At 44.6% G+C, this 16,486-nt stretch overlaps 1 protein-coding gene across 1 annotated transcript in view; it reads left to right on the top strand.

Moving 5' to 3' along the window:
- Window positions 1-16,486, top strand: part of KCNN2 (potassium calcium-activated channel subfamily N member 2) — a 141,664-nt gene that overhangs the window by 35,055 nt on the left and 90,123 nt on the right. Inside the window, exon 3 of the mRNA XM_040622570.1 lies at window positions 7,354-7,772. Coding sequence (XP_040478504.1) covers window positions 7,354-7,772 — 419 coding nt within the window. The remainder of the gene's footprint in view (window positions 1-7,353; window positions 7,773-16,486) is intronic.

The following is a 16,486-nucleotide window of genomic DNA, read 5'->3' as shown; positions in this document are numbered from 1 at the left end:
TAGGTCACTTTCTTCAGTAGTATATAGCAGTTTCCCTCATCGTGTTTCAATGTCATACTATTCCATTTTGTGGGAGTCCCTAATGGGTTGAACTCCTTCCCTTATTAAGTGGATGTTTAGATCGTTTCTAGGCTTTCGCTAAGATACACGCAACGCTGTAACAAATGACCCTGTATGTTCATAATCACACACGATCTATCAATAGGACAAGCTTCACGTAAGAAGCAGAATGAGCTGGTCAACGAGCATGTATATTTCTGACCTGGCAAGCTGCCCTCCTCAGGGTCCTTGGGTGTACACGGCCACCCGCAATGTAGGAGCATACCCGCGTCCCCACGCCTCCACTGGCATACTGTGCTACCAGGCTGGTTGACCTTTTTGCAACATGACAGGTCAAAAAGTGGGATCTCATTTTCTTCCTAGGATCGAGATTGAGCATCTTTTTAAAAAAAGTGGTTTAAGAGACATTTTTAGTTCCTTTTCCATGACCTGCTATTTATGGCCTTTATCCATTTTTTTTTTTCCTCCTGGTGGACTGCTTGTCTCTTAAGGATTTGTGGGAACTTACCTATACCAGGGAAATGAGTCCTTTCTCTGAACACTTGTGAACATTTTCCCCATGTGGTGTTGGTCTTTTAACTCTCTTTTACTGTAGTTTTGATCAGGTGCAGAAAACACAAGTTTGATGTAATTAAATGTACCCGTGTTTTAAGGCTCTGGGGTTTTTGTCCTTTAAAAAACCTTCCTTTGGGGCACCTGGGTGGCTCAGTCATTAAGCGTCTGCCTTCGGCTCAGGGCGTGATCCCGGCATTCTGGGATCGAGCCCCACATCGGGCTCCTCCGCTGGGAGCCTGCTTCTTCCTCTCCCACTCCCCCTGCTTGTGTTCCTTCTCTCGCTGGCTGTCTCTCTCTCGGTCAAATAAATAAATAAAATCTTAAAAAAAAAAAAAAGACCTTCCTTTTTGTGAGTTTAGAAAATAACTCCGACATTTCGTCAATGGTTTCATTTTCCAAATCTTTCTAATATCTAAATCTTTCATCCACCTGGAGTTTTTCTTGATATACTTGGTATAAGGCACTGGTTCAACTTTTTATCTCTCCAGATGGCTACATGGTTGTTCCCAAATCATTTTTCCATAAACTCTATGGTCCCCCCCTGATTTAATCGTCTGCCTTTATGGTACTGTGAAATTCTAGGTGTATTGGGTCAGTTTTGGACTTTCTATTCTCTTCTTCTGGCCTCTCAGTTATTTTAGATGCCAGTATCACGTGGTTTAAATTATTACCTTATCTAATAATCTATCAGAGCTGCTTCTCCGTTATCATCCTTCCTTTGGGGAGTTTTCCTGGCTATTTTCCCTATAGTGACTTTCTTAACAAATCCATGACTCTAATTACTTTGTTCAGTTTCTGTTTTTTAAGCACCACTTTTGCGCTGAGCACTGCCCCGGGTTCTTTACCAGAAAGGAGATGCAGGATGTGCAAGCCACGGTCTCAGACCAGACCCTAGAACTTGTAACCTCATTGAGGGAAAGTGCACGCGGAGAAGGCAGCTGGGGCTTCTGCACCTGAGCCCCTCCGTCTGGAGAGCTGGCTAAGCAGGGGTCCTCACGCCCGCCGGTGATCGGATCATGTGGCAGGCAGGCCTCTCTCACGAAGCTCTTCCTGCTAATGACCCTCACTGCCAGTTCATCTTGGAGAGTGGGCTTCCAGTATGTTTTGGCTATCAGAGCAGTTGCATTGGGAAGCCGAAGCTTGCAGTGGGGCATTTTCTGGGGACATACTCTGCGCTCTGGCTGCAGGTTATTTCAGGTCTCTGGCGAAGACCGCTGAGCACAGCCCTAGAAGGAAACGCACTGGACTGTTATGCTTGCTCTCTGAAACCTTTCTTATTAACATCCACCTGAAAAATGAATATTAAGATGTTTTAGTGTCTGTCCTTGTGATTACTCTAACTTCCCCACAAGTGAGCTTAAAACTGATTATATAAGTCATGATCCCAGGGTCCTGGGATCAAGTCCCGCGTCGGGCTCCCTGCTCAGTGGGGAGTCTGCTTCTTCCTCTCCCTCTGCCCGTCCCCCTGCTCATGCTCTCTCTCTCTCTCAAATAAATAAAATTGTGAAAAAAAAAAAAAACCTGATCATATCTATTGATCATATGGAATATAATGGGAATATTTTTGCAGGTGGATTTAATACTCGACAGGGAATCGGTTGTTGACCAACTGTGATGTTTAGAATGGTTTCATTTTCTATAGAGAAATATTATTTTGCAGATTCGATTGGCAGCCCTCGCCCTTGACCCCTAGCACACTTTCCTGTCTTCGTACTTCACAGACTGGCTTGACCTTCCAGCTGCCCTCTGCATTTGGGGTTCTTTAGGACTTGTGTCCTGTCCTTTTCTCTCCACCTCATCTGAGAACAGTGCCCGAATCGTGCTACCTTCCACGTTCATGCCCATAGTCCAGACTTCTCCTCTCAGCGACTTGCATATCCTGCTGCCTGTTTGGCGTCTGTGCTCCGATGATGGTGGCCACAGCCCAGAATCTTTTCTGTCCTCCGCGCCTCCCCCCACCAGCCCACTGTCCTCAGGAAATGGCACGACCATCCACTGTGTTTTTCAGAGTAGAAACTCAGCCACCTATGATTCTTTTCTTTCTTTTATCACTCCCACATCCAGCCCATCAGCAAGTTCTAGCAAGATCTGCAAACTATGTCTCTAGCACGCCCACTGTCTCCATTTCCATGGCAACCCCCACCCCCCTGGTCCAGGTCATGGGGATACTAAGTGCGACCAATCAGAGGCAGTCGAACTTCCTCCCTTGTATCCTCCCTGTGTCCTCTGGTTTCCCTTACAGTAAGGATGAGCCCTTAAAGCTCTAAACTGGATCCTGCCACCCTTCTGCCTAATACCCTTCCGTGGCTTCCTGTGGCACCTGGAAAGAAATCCAGTTTTGATTCCGTGGCCAACAACGTCCTGCACGTCTGATCCCGATACGTCTCTTCAAGTTCCTCTCCCTCCACTCTGCCCAGTGATCATTTAGCGCCAAACACCGCTGTGTCCTTTTATGTCCTTAAGCACCCCAAGCTGTGGAAAGCCCACGGTCTTTCCACGTGCTATTTGCCCTGCCTAGAAGTTTCTTCTCCTGGCTGTGTCCATGACTGGCTCTCCCCCTTATCCAGGTCTCTCCTGAGATAGTACTTCTTCTCCACATGTCTTCCCTGATGCCCACATCTGCGCTCACCTCCGGTGTCTTCTTCCCTCCTTCATCTCTCGTGTGTTTCCTTCAGAGCAGCGTCCGCAGATGGAATTACTTTATTAAACCACTGCACGTCGGGCGTCGAAATATGTACCATGATAAAATGAACCCCAAATAAACTCATTTTAGGTGTCGATGAAGCCCCTTGCGGTAAAAACTTTGTGATAGCAGATTTTTCTGGGGAAGTTAGTGAAGAAGAATGTTCTCTGGACTTCCTGTGGAATTGCACCATGATGTTGCTGTAATGACTTAGCATTTAGTAGGACGTGTTCTGCACATATTTGAGAAGTGACGTAGATGTATCTCGTTCATATTATGCTTTAGTAGTCCCCTCTTCCGTGAGCTTATTTCCTTAACCTTAGGGCCTATGCAGGGATTAGGATAGTCAGGATTAAATGAGAAGTAACAAGGCAGTTCATTTAACAAGTGTGGTCCCTGTCCTCAAGGAGCCTCACTGACGAGTCGGCAGCGGGGGCCGGGGGGGTTGGTGATAATCTCCCAGAGAAATCCTTACCGTCCTCTGCGGTATCCGTAAACATCATTAAGAGGCACATACGGGATTCACGAAACAAAGGAGAGGGGTTTGTAGATTTGGCTCGAGTATGGACAGTGTCCTGAAAAGAGGTGACTATGGACTTGGGTCTTGAATAAGAATTTGCTGGGGGGTGGGGGTGGGGAGACTTCCCAGGCCAGGGGACAGAGTCCACAAACACACGGCAGTGCCATTGTGGTAGCATGTTCTGGAATCCCTGCCACCAGAAGGAACAGGCGCTGAGGTTGAAGAGACAGGCAAAACCAGATGGCAGAACCGGGGCCTTTGAACGGTTTTCATCCTGACAGCCACGGCCTGATAAAATGCACATTTTACAAAGGTCATGAAAGGGTGGAGGGTAGCTTCCCGTAGAAGACTCTGGTAGTGGAGATGGAAGGCAAGCAGGAGGTCTCCCAAGAAAGTGCAGAGACAGAGAAGAGTCAGAGATGGGCCTCAGGAGAGCCGCGGCACTCAGCTGGGGAGGAGGGAGGTGGATTTTTAAGGAAAGAGTTGGATCCTTCGAAGTGGCAGCAGATGAAAAAAATAAAAAGAGCCATATGTCACAGAAGCCAAGAGAAGAGATCTTTTTTAGGAGGGATGGAGTGATTAGTGTCCGATAGATCAGGTCAAAAGCCAGGTGGAAGGGCTGCGGTTCATAATTAAGGTCTTTAGTGACCTTACAAGAGCAGAGGTGGTGGGCTGCTGGGGGCAAAAGCCACGTGGGCGGCGTGTTGTGGGGGAATGAAGCGAACCCAGAAAATGAGTCTCCCCAGCAGGGCAGAGCCAGCAAGGGGTGGGGGGTTCTCATTTGTTTGCTTTCCTTTGTTTATAGTGAACAGTTGAGATTTGCACATGCTTTGTACTCTGCGGAGAGAGGAAGCACAGAAAAAAGGTTCTCAGTGCAGAAGAACTGGTTTGGGGTATAGCGTTGCTTTAGACAGGTTGGACAAAAGAAAGGAAAAATAAGCAGAAGAGGTGAGATGCAGTAAGTTTGGGGCTGAAGTATAAAACAGACGGCATTTCTGATCTTGGGGGGACAGCATGTTGAGAGAGGGAGATGCCAAAAGGTGGCGAGGGGAAAGAGGCCGGCTCAGAGCAGGCGGTAGGGAGGAAGGCAGAATGGTCCTGTGTGATGCGGGGGTTTCTGCTGAGCACCAAGGCACCGGGGCCCCCATCCACCTGCAGCAGCCTGGACACTGGATCCCGGCTAGGAGGTTACCTGAGCAGGCCCACCTGCAGGTGAAAGGGGCGGGGGCTGCTTAGAATGTGGGTGAGGTCACAGGTCTAAGTGATGGGCGTGAATGCTTAGAAGCAGTGCGGGGCTGGGGCGGGGGGGGGGGGGGTGTTCAGAGGAGCAGGTGTACTGTGAGTGACGGAAGGAGGGCCGGTCCTGGAAAGATAGGACTCTTAGGGAGCAGTCTCCGAATTCTCCATCTAACCTGCCATTTCTTCCCCAGTTACCTTGGGAAGGTACTTCTGCTGCATTTATGCCGCTGTTGCCCAGAACGGTGCGTGGAAAGTCTTGGAATTACACTCAGATTCTGTGGCTCAGCTTATGGCTCTCTGGAGTCTTGGGGTGGGGTTTTGGGGGTGGATTTGAGTTTTTGCCAAGTCATCCAGAGCCAAGTTTGGTGAAGAAAGTAGACAATCAAGCTGGGTAATACCATTTTCAGTAGAAATGGAAATGTGGATTTCAATAACAGAGCTGTTTTTCTTATGTGGCTTGTGCCAGGCCCTGACAGCAGTTTCTAAAGAGAGCAGTGACAGCATCTTTGGAATGTATATAGCCTCTCCGAGTAACTAGTTTGAGGGTGCATTCTTTTGGATGTAAACATCTGAAGAGATTTCGGAATCACATTCCTTTAGAGTTATACAGTAGCCAGTAAACACCGGCTGATACAAAGTCGAGCCGGCTCCTAACATTGTATCAGTACAGTCTTCCTGTATATATTATAGAAATCCTTGATGCCCACGAGGTATTGGAAGTGGCGAGATTGAACACGAATATTTCTGCTCTGTATTCGTGATCAGTTTCTTTACCGGAAACTGGAAAAACATCTTTCTTGTCTATTAGCATTTGTCCAACACGTTAGGGTCCCCAGATGAAGACTTATGACAGAGGCATACCTCGAGCTGTTCCGTTGCCAAACTGAACGTCATCTGTTAAAATTTGGTATGTTTACGGGAGAATGCGCTGGTTCTCCAGCTCCTCGAGGTACCAGAAAGAAGTGGTAAATTTTGCTGTCTAACTCCTGTCCTTGCAAAGTACCGCCGATGGCAGAATTGAGATAGTAGCCTGGGAAATAGCTACACCTTGCCGAATAATTAACCTGGAATGGCCATTTGTAGCCAAGATGGGAAGATCGCTTGCCTGCCTCTCGAAGAGCAGAGTCCATGGGCTCTAACCAGGGAGCAGACCTGTTCTGCTCACCTCCTTTGCGATTCACCTACCTGGGAATGCGCTGTTCTCGTTTTGGGTGGCTTTCATCTCACGCTTTCTGCTTAAGTTGGCTACTTCCCAAGAGGCACAGAATATGTCATCTTTCTTAGTGGGGGAGCGCCGCTGGCATCCTGGCAGACTCCCAGAACTACAGCGTGGTTGGCACCCCTGGCTTCCTGGCTCTAAATGCCAGGAGCCCCCACAAGTCATTGTGTAGTCAGAAATGTCAGCGAACATTTCCAGATGCCTCTGGTTGTTTACGGACTCCCAGAGCCTGGTGGACTTGTTTACTGAGAAGCCAGGGAAGACCCATCCATCCATCCATCCATCCATCCATCCATCCACCTATCAATCTATTCATCTAACTATCCATCTATTTATCCATCTATCTATCTACACATCTATCTCCTTTTTCTTTTTTGTTTTTCATTGTGGGGTGAGGAATGACAGAAATTTTCAAAAAGAAACTTTATTAAAGAAAGATTGGAAACAAGCTCGTAGTCAAAGGGAAGGCTGAGGAAGAACGGAAGAAAAGAGAAGGTAGAGGCATAGGTGGAGAAGCTGGGAAGAAATGTTTCTGCCAGCTTTGTCTGTGGCCCCTTGTGATTTTCTCCCCAAAGCCAATGAGATTTCCTGTAAGGACGCTCATGTGCAGTTACGTTATAGGCTATAACTGACCGCAGAGGCACTGTAAATAGATTCCACTGAGAACGTGGTTAGAATCGAGGAAGGGTTTTAGATCCAGACGCTTGAGGAGGAGGACAGCTTGTTCCTAAGGCTAAGTCCATGGCGGCCCCATCAAGGCGGGGGGGTGCATTACCGATCGGCCCAAGCCCCTTCTCTTAACATGATGTAAGTTACCCAATCCTCCGAGAGCATCGACCCCAGCATAATGCCAGTGCCCGGGGAGCAAGTTTCCAATTTCAATTTTTGCAAAATGAAGTTCTCCTTTTGTGCCAATCCCATTTCTCAAAATAGCGTACCTGGCTCGCATTTAAGCGTTCTACCCTGTAGCTCGCCACGATCGCTGCAAGTCACGCGTTATGTATCTTTGGACTCTGCACTAACGCTTGTGGACCATTCATGCCATACTGAAGCTGACTTTCTACTTTATTTTTTCAGTTGTTCATGGTGGACAACGGAGCAGATGACTGGAGAATAGCCATGACTTATGAGCGTATTTTCTTCATCTGCTTGGAAATACTGGTGTGTGCTATCCATCCCATACCTGGGAATTACACGTTCACATGGACGGCCCGGCTTGCCTTCTCCTATGCCCCATCCACAACCACCGCCGATGTGGACATTATTTTATCTATACCGATGTTCTTAAGACTCTATCTGATCGCCAGAGTCATGCTCTTACATAGCAAACTTTTCACCGATGCCTCGTCTCGAAGCATCGGAGCACTGAATAAGATAAACTTCAATACCCGTTTTGTTATGAAGACTCTAATGACGATCTGTCCAGGAACTGTGCTCTTGGTGTTTAGTATCTCATTATGGATAATTGCCGCATGGACTGTCCGAGCCTGTGAAAGGTAAGTGTGTTTCTTTTCCGGGGAACGTAATTTGGAAGTGGGAGGAAGAACACATTTTAGCCCAGAGGCACACAGTGACTCACTCTTGAAAATGTTGGAGTCTCTGGTGTTTTAAACGAGTCTGACAAAACTTTACTTAACATTTTTGCTCACAGTAATGCCTTGATGATTATGTACTTTTCTTCTTCTTCTTCTTCTTTTTTTTTTTTTAAAGTGAGAGAGAGGAGAGCACGACAGGGGGTGGGGCGGGGCAGAGGGTGAGAGAGAATCTTAAGCAGGCTCCATGCCCAGCACGCAGCCCTACTGGGGGCTGATCTCACAAGCCTGAGATCATGAGTCAGACACTGAACCGACTGCCTGAGCCACCCAGGCGCCCTGATGATGCGTTTTTCTTTCTGATTGGATCAGTTTTCTATAGAGAGCTGTCTTTACAATCTGCGTCAAAATTTGGAGACCTACAAATTTTACAGGAGATTTCTTTTTTTTTTTTTTTAAGATTTTATTTATTTATTTGACAGAGATAGAGACAGCCAGTAAGAGAGGGAACGCAAGCAGGGGGAGTGGGAGAGTAAGAAGCAGGCTCATAGCAGAGGAGCCTGATGTGGGGCTCGATCCCACAACACCAGGATCATGCCCTGAGCCGAAGGCAGACACTTAACCTCTGTGCCACCCAGGCGCCCCTACAGGAGATTTCTATTCGAAATGTCTGTTTAATGGTAATACTGAATCATTTTGGCGCCATATTGGTTATAGCGTGGATTATTGTCGAGACAGAAATCCAGTGGAAACATGGTGATTCAGGCTGTCTGAACTTCAGGGAATATCTCAGCGTGGTCTGTCGAGCGTACTGCCTCTTTAACACGGTGTTCATGTGATTACTGAGAAGGAGCGTATAGGTATAATATTTGGTTTGTGTTGAACTCAACAGTGAGAAGGGGAAGTGCGGATTGTTCTATTGTCTGAGGTGCTCTGGTGGTTTAGAGCTAGACACACATTCTTAGAATTCAGGAACTGCCCAGCGAGTCCGAATTAATTAGTAATAGTGTCAGTGATATTAACCTTGCAATTTAACAAACCAAAAAAAATAGATTTGTTATAGAAATAGGAGGGACTCTATCTTAATGAGGGGTGAAATCTCATGAGATCTTGGTTAAGAAAATCCACGTTGAAATTAGCAACAGACAGATAGGCACGATTTCGTAGTTGATAGAACTGTTAAATCTTAGGGTGTTCTTTGTAGTGACCAGATTTTTTTTTAGTTTAGCTTTTGGAAATCAAAGGTATATACCTACAGAGATAGTTTAACGAAGAAAAATATCTCTATGAGAATTGTTGCAATAATAGCAAACCTACAATAATACCCCTTCCCCGTTTTGATTTTTCAAAAGCAGTCACTTGAAGATCTTTCAGTCAGTTTTTTTGGTAAATTGCTTTTCGTGTTTCTGAAGGATATCGCTTATTTAATAATGCTACCACTAGGTTTTTCATCTAGCTTTTTAGGAAAGTTGGGGTTTTAGTTTTCTTTCACACATACATAACCCTTTCGTGACTCTACCCCCCAAAAGAGTAATTTCCGTCTTCCCAATAAGTTACATCGACGCCAGTGACCTACATTCCATGCTAATAACATCCTTATGACTACGTAAACTGCATTGTGGCTGAACAGTGTGTAGTATCTTATTAGCATTTTGCTTTTTCTGCACATCTTTTTATTTTCCCTAAATTGTCCCATAGTATTACGTAAATATTCTTTTGCTAGATTCATGTATATTGAGCAATCAATCAATTTCACCTTGAAAAACAGTTCTTACCTTTAACCTGCTTGCCCATCATGTTGGGGATTTCCTCTGGCTTCTTCGCATGTCGGGTACCCTTTTTCTTGAACCCCGTTTCTCCCTCATCTTCCAACTATCCTTCCTTTTGGCAGAATTCATCTTCCAGTAGCTTTTAAGAAAAGGTCGTGGGTAAGGGAGTAATTTTTTGAGAGCTTGCGCAGATATGGCCATTCTTCTTGCCTGGTTCTTTGATAACGGGGCTGGATATAAAACTCTCGATTGGAAATCACTTTTGCTCAGAATATCGAAGCCTTTATTTTCCTCTGGAAAATCCAGGATCCAGCCGTCTGATACTGTTCTCAGTTTTCGATGCTTTTTTTTTTTCCCTCTCCCGGAAGCTTTCAGGATTCACTGATCCTGCATCATTCTACAGTTGCAACAGGACACATCTTGGTGTGAATCTATTTTAATCTAGAGTACCGGGAATTTAATGGGCCTGTTCAATCTTGGAATGAATGTCCTTCAGTTCTTGGGAATTTTCTTGAATTATTTAATGATTTTTGTTCCTGTGTTTTGTTGTGTGATTATTGGCCCTCCTCTATTAGTTCTCTAATTTTCCTGTTTTCTTTTTCCTTTTTTTCCATTTCTGTTTTGGCTCTGTCTCTGGAAGATAACCTCCATTTTATCTTCCATACTTTCTATTGGAATATAATTTCTTTTTAATGTATATTCATTTCTAGTCTTATGTTTGATCCCCAAGTGCCCCTTTGAAAAACATAGCATCATACTTTTGTTCTTGAAATGCATTGTTTTATTTGTTCAGAGATGTTAATGATAATTTTTGAAACTTTTTTCTTTGTATATGTATTGTTTGCCCAAAGATTTGTTTTTCTATTGGTTTTGGCTTCTGGCTTTCCTTAAGTAGCTAGGTAACCTCAACTGTCTGCTCCTACTTGACAGTGCAACCCTCAAGAGCTGAGTGAGGGGAACTTTCTGTGCAAATCTAGAAGCCGTCAACTGTGGGCTTCACTACAGGGTCTTTGGGATGGGGGGGGTATGGAACACCTATTTTATTTTATTTTATTTTATTAATTAATTAATTAATTTAATTATGTTATGTTAGTCACCATACAGTACATCCTTAGTTTTTGATGCAGTGTTCCATGATTCATTAGTTGCGTATAACACCCAGTGCACCATGCAATACGTGCCCTCCTTAATACCCATCACCGGGCTAGCCCATCCCCACACTCTCCTCCCCTCTAAAACCCTCAGTTTGTTTTCCGGAGTCCATAGTCTCTCATGGTTCGTCTCCCCCTCTGTTTACCCCCCCCTTCATTTTTCCCTTCCTTCTTCTAGTGTCCTCCCTGCTGTTCCTTATGGAACACCAACTTTAGTATCTTTACGTATTTTCTGTTTCCTCTGAGCGATCTGACAGGCTCATGGGCAGTTGTTTGTCCTGTCCTACCTTGAAGGTGCAAGCCTAGGGGACAGCGTACTGGGAATTGAAAGGGCAGAGAAGAGGTCTCAACCGCTCATCTTTGAGCCTGTATTTGTCTTCCTAGTCGTCGCCTGAGTAGGCTTCTCCCTACAGTGCTTGATGCCCTGCCATCAGCCCACTGACCTTGGGTCTTACCTCTCGAGAGAACAAACTTCAAGGCTTCTGCCAGTTGGCAAAACGGTACTAGAAGTGACAAAGGGTGGAGGAGGGGATCTAGGTATCTACCTGCTTTTATGCAGTATCTGCACCTGTCCGCACCTTTAAGGCTGTGTCCCGATCTCCACTTATAGAGGGACTGGTGCCAAGGATTTCTTGAGTCTGTGGGCAGGACGGGGGTTGGTTCTCAGTGCCAGTATGGTTGCCTCGTGATTTTTCACCACTCCTGGTCTAGAATTCTTCTTTCGCATGAGAGACTGTGGACTCTGAGAAACAAACTGAGGGCTTCAGAGGGGAGGGGGGTGGGGGAATGGGATAGACCGGTGATGGGTAGTAAGGAGGGCACGTATTGCATGGTGCACTGGGTGTTATACGCAAGTAATGAATCATCGAACTTTACATCAGAAACCAGGGATGTACTGTATGGTGACTAATATAATAAAAAAACAGTTAAAAAAAAAAAAGAATTCTTCTTTCGCGAGTCAGGTAAGTCAGCGATCACGTGTCAGTTGGCTTTTCCACTCCCTTCGTACCGTCTTGTCACTCATTCTTGCTGTCCTCATGGGTTTGTGCTTTTTGGGCTTTGTTTCTTTTACAGTTATTTACTGTCATTTTCATGGGGTTTAGGGAGGGAGCCGAGGTCAGCATGTTTGTTGAGTCTATCTATTTGACAAGAAATTCTGGAGTGATTAGTTTTTAGTATCAAGTGTCTGAATCCTTCTTAGAGCTTCTCTTCGAAACTCCAGCATTTGAAGGATTGAAGTTTTCTTTTTAATGAAAGGTAGACTCCTTATGGTAACGCTTTGTTTGCTAGCAGTCACGGTATTTAGAGGCTTCTGGTATTTTCTGGAACAGATGTACCTATAAAGCTTGAAGAATAAATATGGAAAATCTTAGCTGGTAAACCCATTTAGTTTACGAAAATTGCTCTTAGTTGAAAGTTGTACATAACACCGAACCAGTGGGGGTAAAGGGTAGTTGAATGGTACGTGCATCTGTATAAGTGATCCTCGGCGCATCTGCTTCCCAAGGGCCCGGGAAACAAATGGCCTCAAAACTGTGCGCGTGCCATACGTTTTCTTTTCAAAAAAAGGTCCGTCCTAACTGTTTGAATCCATCTTCAGGAAATTCAGAACGCCTCAGGCAAACTGTGCCACGTCTTCCTAGCAGCCCAAAGTATGTATGTTTTTTTTAACAGGCTGAGATTATGAGGTGACAGACCCATCCTGGGTTCATATAGAAAGACACTAGAACCTGAAGATTGCCCATTTCATAGGAAGACTGAGAGTCTGTCGCCGGCAGTTAACATAACGGGAAAAAACTGTGGCATGTTGGGGAAGGGGAAAGGGAGACCAGACTCGACCGGGACGCTGGGATTTCATCCCACTTCTGCAACGGACGGGGCTGCGTGACCTCAGGCCAACCAGCTCACTTCTTTTCGTCTTAATTTCTTCTTTGCAAACTCAATGGCTTGATAGGTTTCCTCTTCCAAAGGTTACATTTCCTACTTGTGCAAATGTGTGGAAGAAAATAAAATCATTAACCAGTGTTGTGATAGTAGATTTTCCAATTTGTTTTTCATTTGACTTCCCATTTTGCTGCACAAAATCTCCAGATGGTGACTTGTAAGGTACAAAGATAAAAGAAAAAAGAAAGAAAGAAATTAGCTTTATTTATTTATTTTACAAGTTTGATATGCCATTGGCATATTACATTGCCTTCAATGTTTTCCTTCCTTCCTTCCCTTCTTCCCCCCTCCCTCTCCCTCTTTCCTTTTCCTTTCCCCTCCCTTTTCCTTTTTCCTTCTTCCTCTCTCCCTCCCTCCTTCCTTCCTTCTTCCTGTTGTGAATTTGCAGTACTTCATACAACACACAGCTCTCCTATTTCTTTGGTTTGGAATTTGGATTTGAACGAACCCCACGGTCCATCTTTGATCGACCCAAGTATTCTCTCCCTATTAAAGGGGGATTCATACCTAATAGAAATTCTCTTCTTAGTTAAGTAAAACAAGTCTAGGAATCTTTGTGAAAAGAGAAAGCTTTTGGGACGCCTGGGTGGCTCAGTTGGTTGAGCACCTGACTCTCGATTTTGGCTAGATTCACGATCTTAGGGTCCTGGGATCGAGCCCCGTTGAGCTCCATGCCAGCTCAGAGCCTGCTTGAGGGTATTCTCTCTCCCTCTGCCTCACGTGTGCACGTGCTCTTTCTCTCTCTGTCTCTCAAACCAATAAATCAATCTTTAAAAAAATGTTTTAAAAGAGAGAGCTTTTGAGAGACAAACAGTAGCAAATGTCTCTCTGGAGAAGTTTGTTTTGCAGACCTATCCCTGTCCTTCCACTGAGCACGGCACCTCTAGAGGTTTCTGGAAAATATTCTGTACTAACGAGGAGGACATCCTAGAGGAGGCATCTCCTCCTGGCGGTATTCCTTTCCCTGACAGATCGTGTACTTCCGATTTATGTATAAGGAATAAAACCTCCTTTTTTCTTTTTATTTCTCTCCCTCCCTCCTTCTCTCTCTCTCTCCTTTTCCCTGCTCCCGTCTTTTGTGAAAGGTAGGAGGAAGCCGAGTGGCAAGTAGCTGGCATTATGTCTGGAGCCTACGTTTGTCGGGAGGAGGCTGCCCCAGACCAGTGTCCCTTCTCTGTCTGGTTTTGTTTTGGCTTTCGGTTGAGGTGGATATCAAGCCTGGAAAGAACACTTGCTTCTAAAACAACCCAGAAAGTGTGACCTAGGTCTGTGCAAGTGACTTCTTGTTCTTACAGACTCAGGTCCAGGCATTGAATCAGGTGAACCAAGAGAACCTTCAGGAACATTTATGTCGTACAGGAAGTCTGAACCCCATAGCTTGGGGCCCTGGAAACTGGGAATTATCCCATCCTGTACTTTCTGAGGCTTCACTGTTTTTTTAAAGAGCATAAGTGAGTGTTCGACCCCAAGTGTGCTTCACCAGACACTGTTTTTGAGGAAACTCTTTTGCCAGGGGTAGGACCGGATACTGTGGGCCAGTGCCCTGTTACACAAAGGAAAGCATTTTGCTCTGTATTGTGTTTTTTTTTTTCTTTTGTCCTATAAGGGTTCCCAGAAGATTTAATATGGGCGTGTGCTTTGGGTATATCCAAGGGAGAAAAGGAGCGTTGACTTGGCCATAGCTTCTGGGAACCAGAGTTGGCACTTGTCAATAACTAAAGTTTCAGAGATGGAAAGGCATTTTAACTTTCGGCACAATATTCTTTTCCTGATTGCTGCAGGTTTTATCGTGTGGGGGAGGGGCCCGAGTTTGGATTGGACGGACAGAGAGGTAAAGGATGGGGAGCTGGGAACTTTGGTGGCAGTACTACCACGAGAGAAGCAGACACGAACAATCAGTAATAACGTAGTGATGCTCAGTGCTATTTGTCGCTGGAAAAGATTCATTTAGTTAAGACATTTGTGACCGAATAAATTCACTGTCCTTTTTTCTTTTTTTTTTTTAAAGATTTTATTATTTATTGGAGAGGGAGAGAGAGAGCGCGCCACATGCTCGCTTGAGTGGGGGGAGGAGTAGAGGGAGAAGGAAAAAATCTCAAGCAGACACCATGCTGAGCATCGAGCCTGCCATGGGGCTTGATCTCATGACCCTGAGATCATGACCTGAGCTGAAGCCAGGAGTCAGGCACTTAACTGACTCAGCCACCCCAGTGCCCCTAAATTCACTCTTCTTTACCTCATTGCTTTATCTCCAGGAGTGTTTAAGTATGCATTAACTAGTAAGCGTTAGTTAAGAGGGAAGGGGTTCTCACAATGGCTTTAGAATGGTTTGCTCTTTTCCCAAGTGGGAAAATTGGAGACGCGAACAATGGAACTTGTTTGTAGAGCTTCTCATGAGCTAAACTGCATTTTAGGTGAATGAAGAATAAATTCTTTTCACCATTCAAAACTAACAGGGAAGGAGAGGTAATACGTATTTATTATATAATATAATATTTAATAATATATATTATAATATAATAATATATAGATAGGTAAATAAGTATTTTTTTCAAATTATCAAAGACAACCGACCAATGGAGTTTCCAGTTGTGTTTAGAATCTGTTATTTTGTCTTAAAAGTATGTTTTATGTCTCCCGTTAATCAAGGTAGACTTCTCTTTTTTTAATTAATTAAAAAAATACATTTAAAAACCTGTCACTAATAGTTTCCTACATTGCATTTGTTTTAATTGCCCAAAGATGATTTCTGAAACGTGGCTGAAACTTCCTTTATTATATACCAGTATATGTGGACTATTACCGTCAAGTCATGTCCCATAATAAAACCGTCTCCCGCATGAAACTTTACATAAAATAGCTGCTTTTAACACGAGGACTGGTGATGTCTTCCGACATCAGTGTTAACCAGGGAGTTGATAAGGAAAGCCCTTGCAGGATGGGAATGGCCCATTTTGTAACTGCACAGGTTTCCAGACTTTTAGCACCAGTTCATAGAGGGTATATGATTTGGGGTTCTGCTTCCCATTGAATATGGGCCCTGAATACCGTGTCCTTTTTGTACCTACTAAGGTGACAGGAATATACCCTTCTTCCTGCAAGGTCATTGTTGACATCTAGGACATTAGCGCTGTGGTGTTTACTTTTTTGTGGCCACATGCGAATCTGCTACTCTAAGCTCAGGCATTTCTGACTTCCTCTTCATAGAGCCTGATTTTGAATAAAACCATTTCAAGTTTCAGTAGGTGATAAGCTATGTGGAATGCTTATGATCTGGATTCTCATTTTCAAGTTTCTCATTTCAAAAGAGTTTTAGTTTGCTTTGGTTTTTTCTCTGAAGCCAGTTTTTCGAGGAGGAAGAGATAGATGGCATCTGAGAGTCTCACTTGTCCTATTTATTTCTAAAAATTATTTACGTAGAATCACACGCAGGAGAGCATGAAATGAGGAGCTACGTTTTCGAACGCTAGCTTGCTTTCTTGATCTGCATTCCGTGATTCTATTTTATATTTTTAGGAGATTCCCTGAGAGGTCTACACTTTTTTGAGCCCTGACCATCAGAGATGCCTTATTTCCTGTTAATTTCCTTAAATCGGAAGCATGTGACTTGGGATCAAGGTTCTTCCGCGATTGTCAAAGTAGTCCTAGAATACCCATGGGCCGTGCTGGGGAAGCGTCCTGCTGGCACCTTGGTTGATCACGGTGCACTGGATAATTAGATTATTTCTTACCGCGTAAAATTTCAGCTGTGGCTAAGTAAACTCTAAGCATTTCCTCAATGGATTTGTGATTTGTGGTTGATGGTCATGTAATA

This window comes from Ursus maritimus, unplaced genomic scaffold (genome assembly GCF_017311325.1).
Source record: "Ursus maritimus isolate PB19 unplaced genomic scaffold, ASM1731132v1 scaffold_5, whole genome shotgun sequence".
Taxonomy (NCBI): Eukaryota; Metazoa; Chordata; class Mammalia; order Carnivora; family Ursidae; genus Ursus; species Ursus maritimus.
This window is presented reverse-complemented; position numbering and strand designations above follow the sequence as displayed.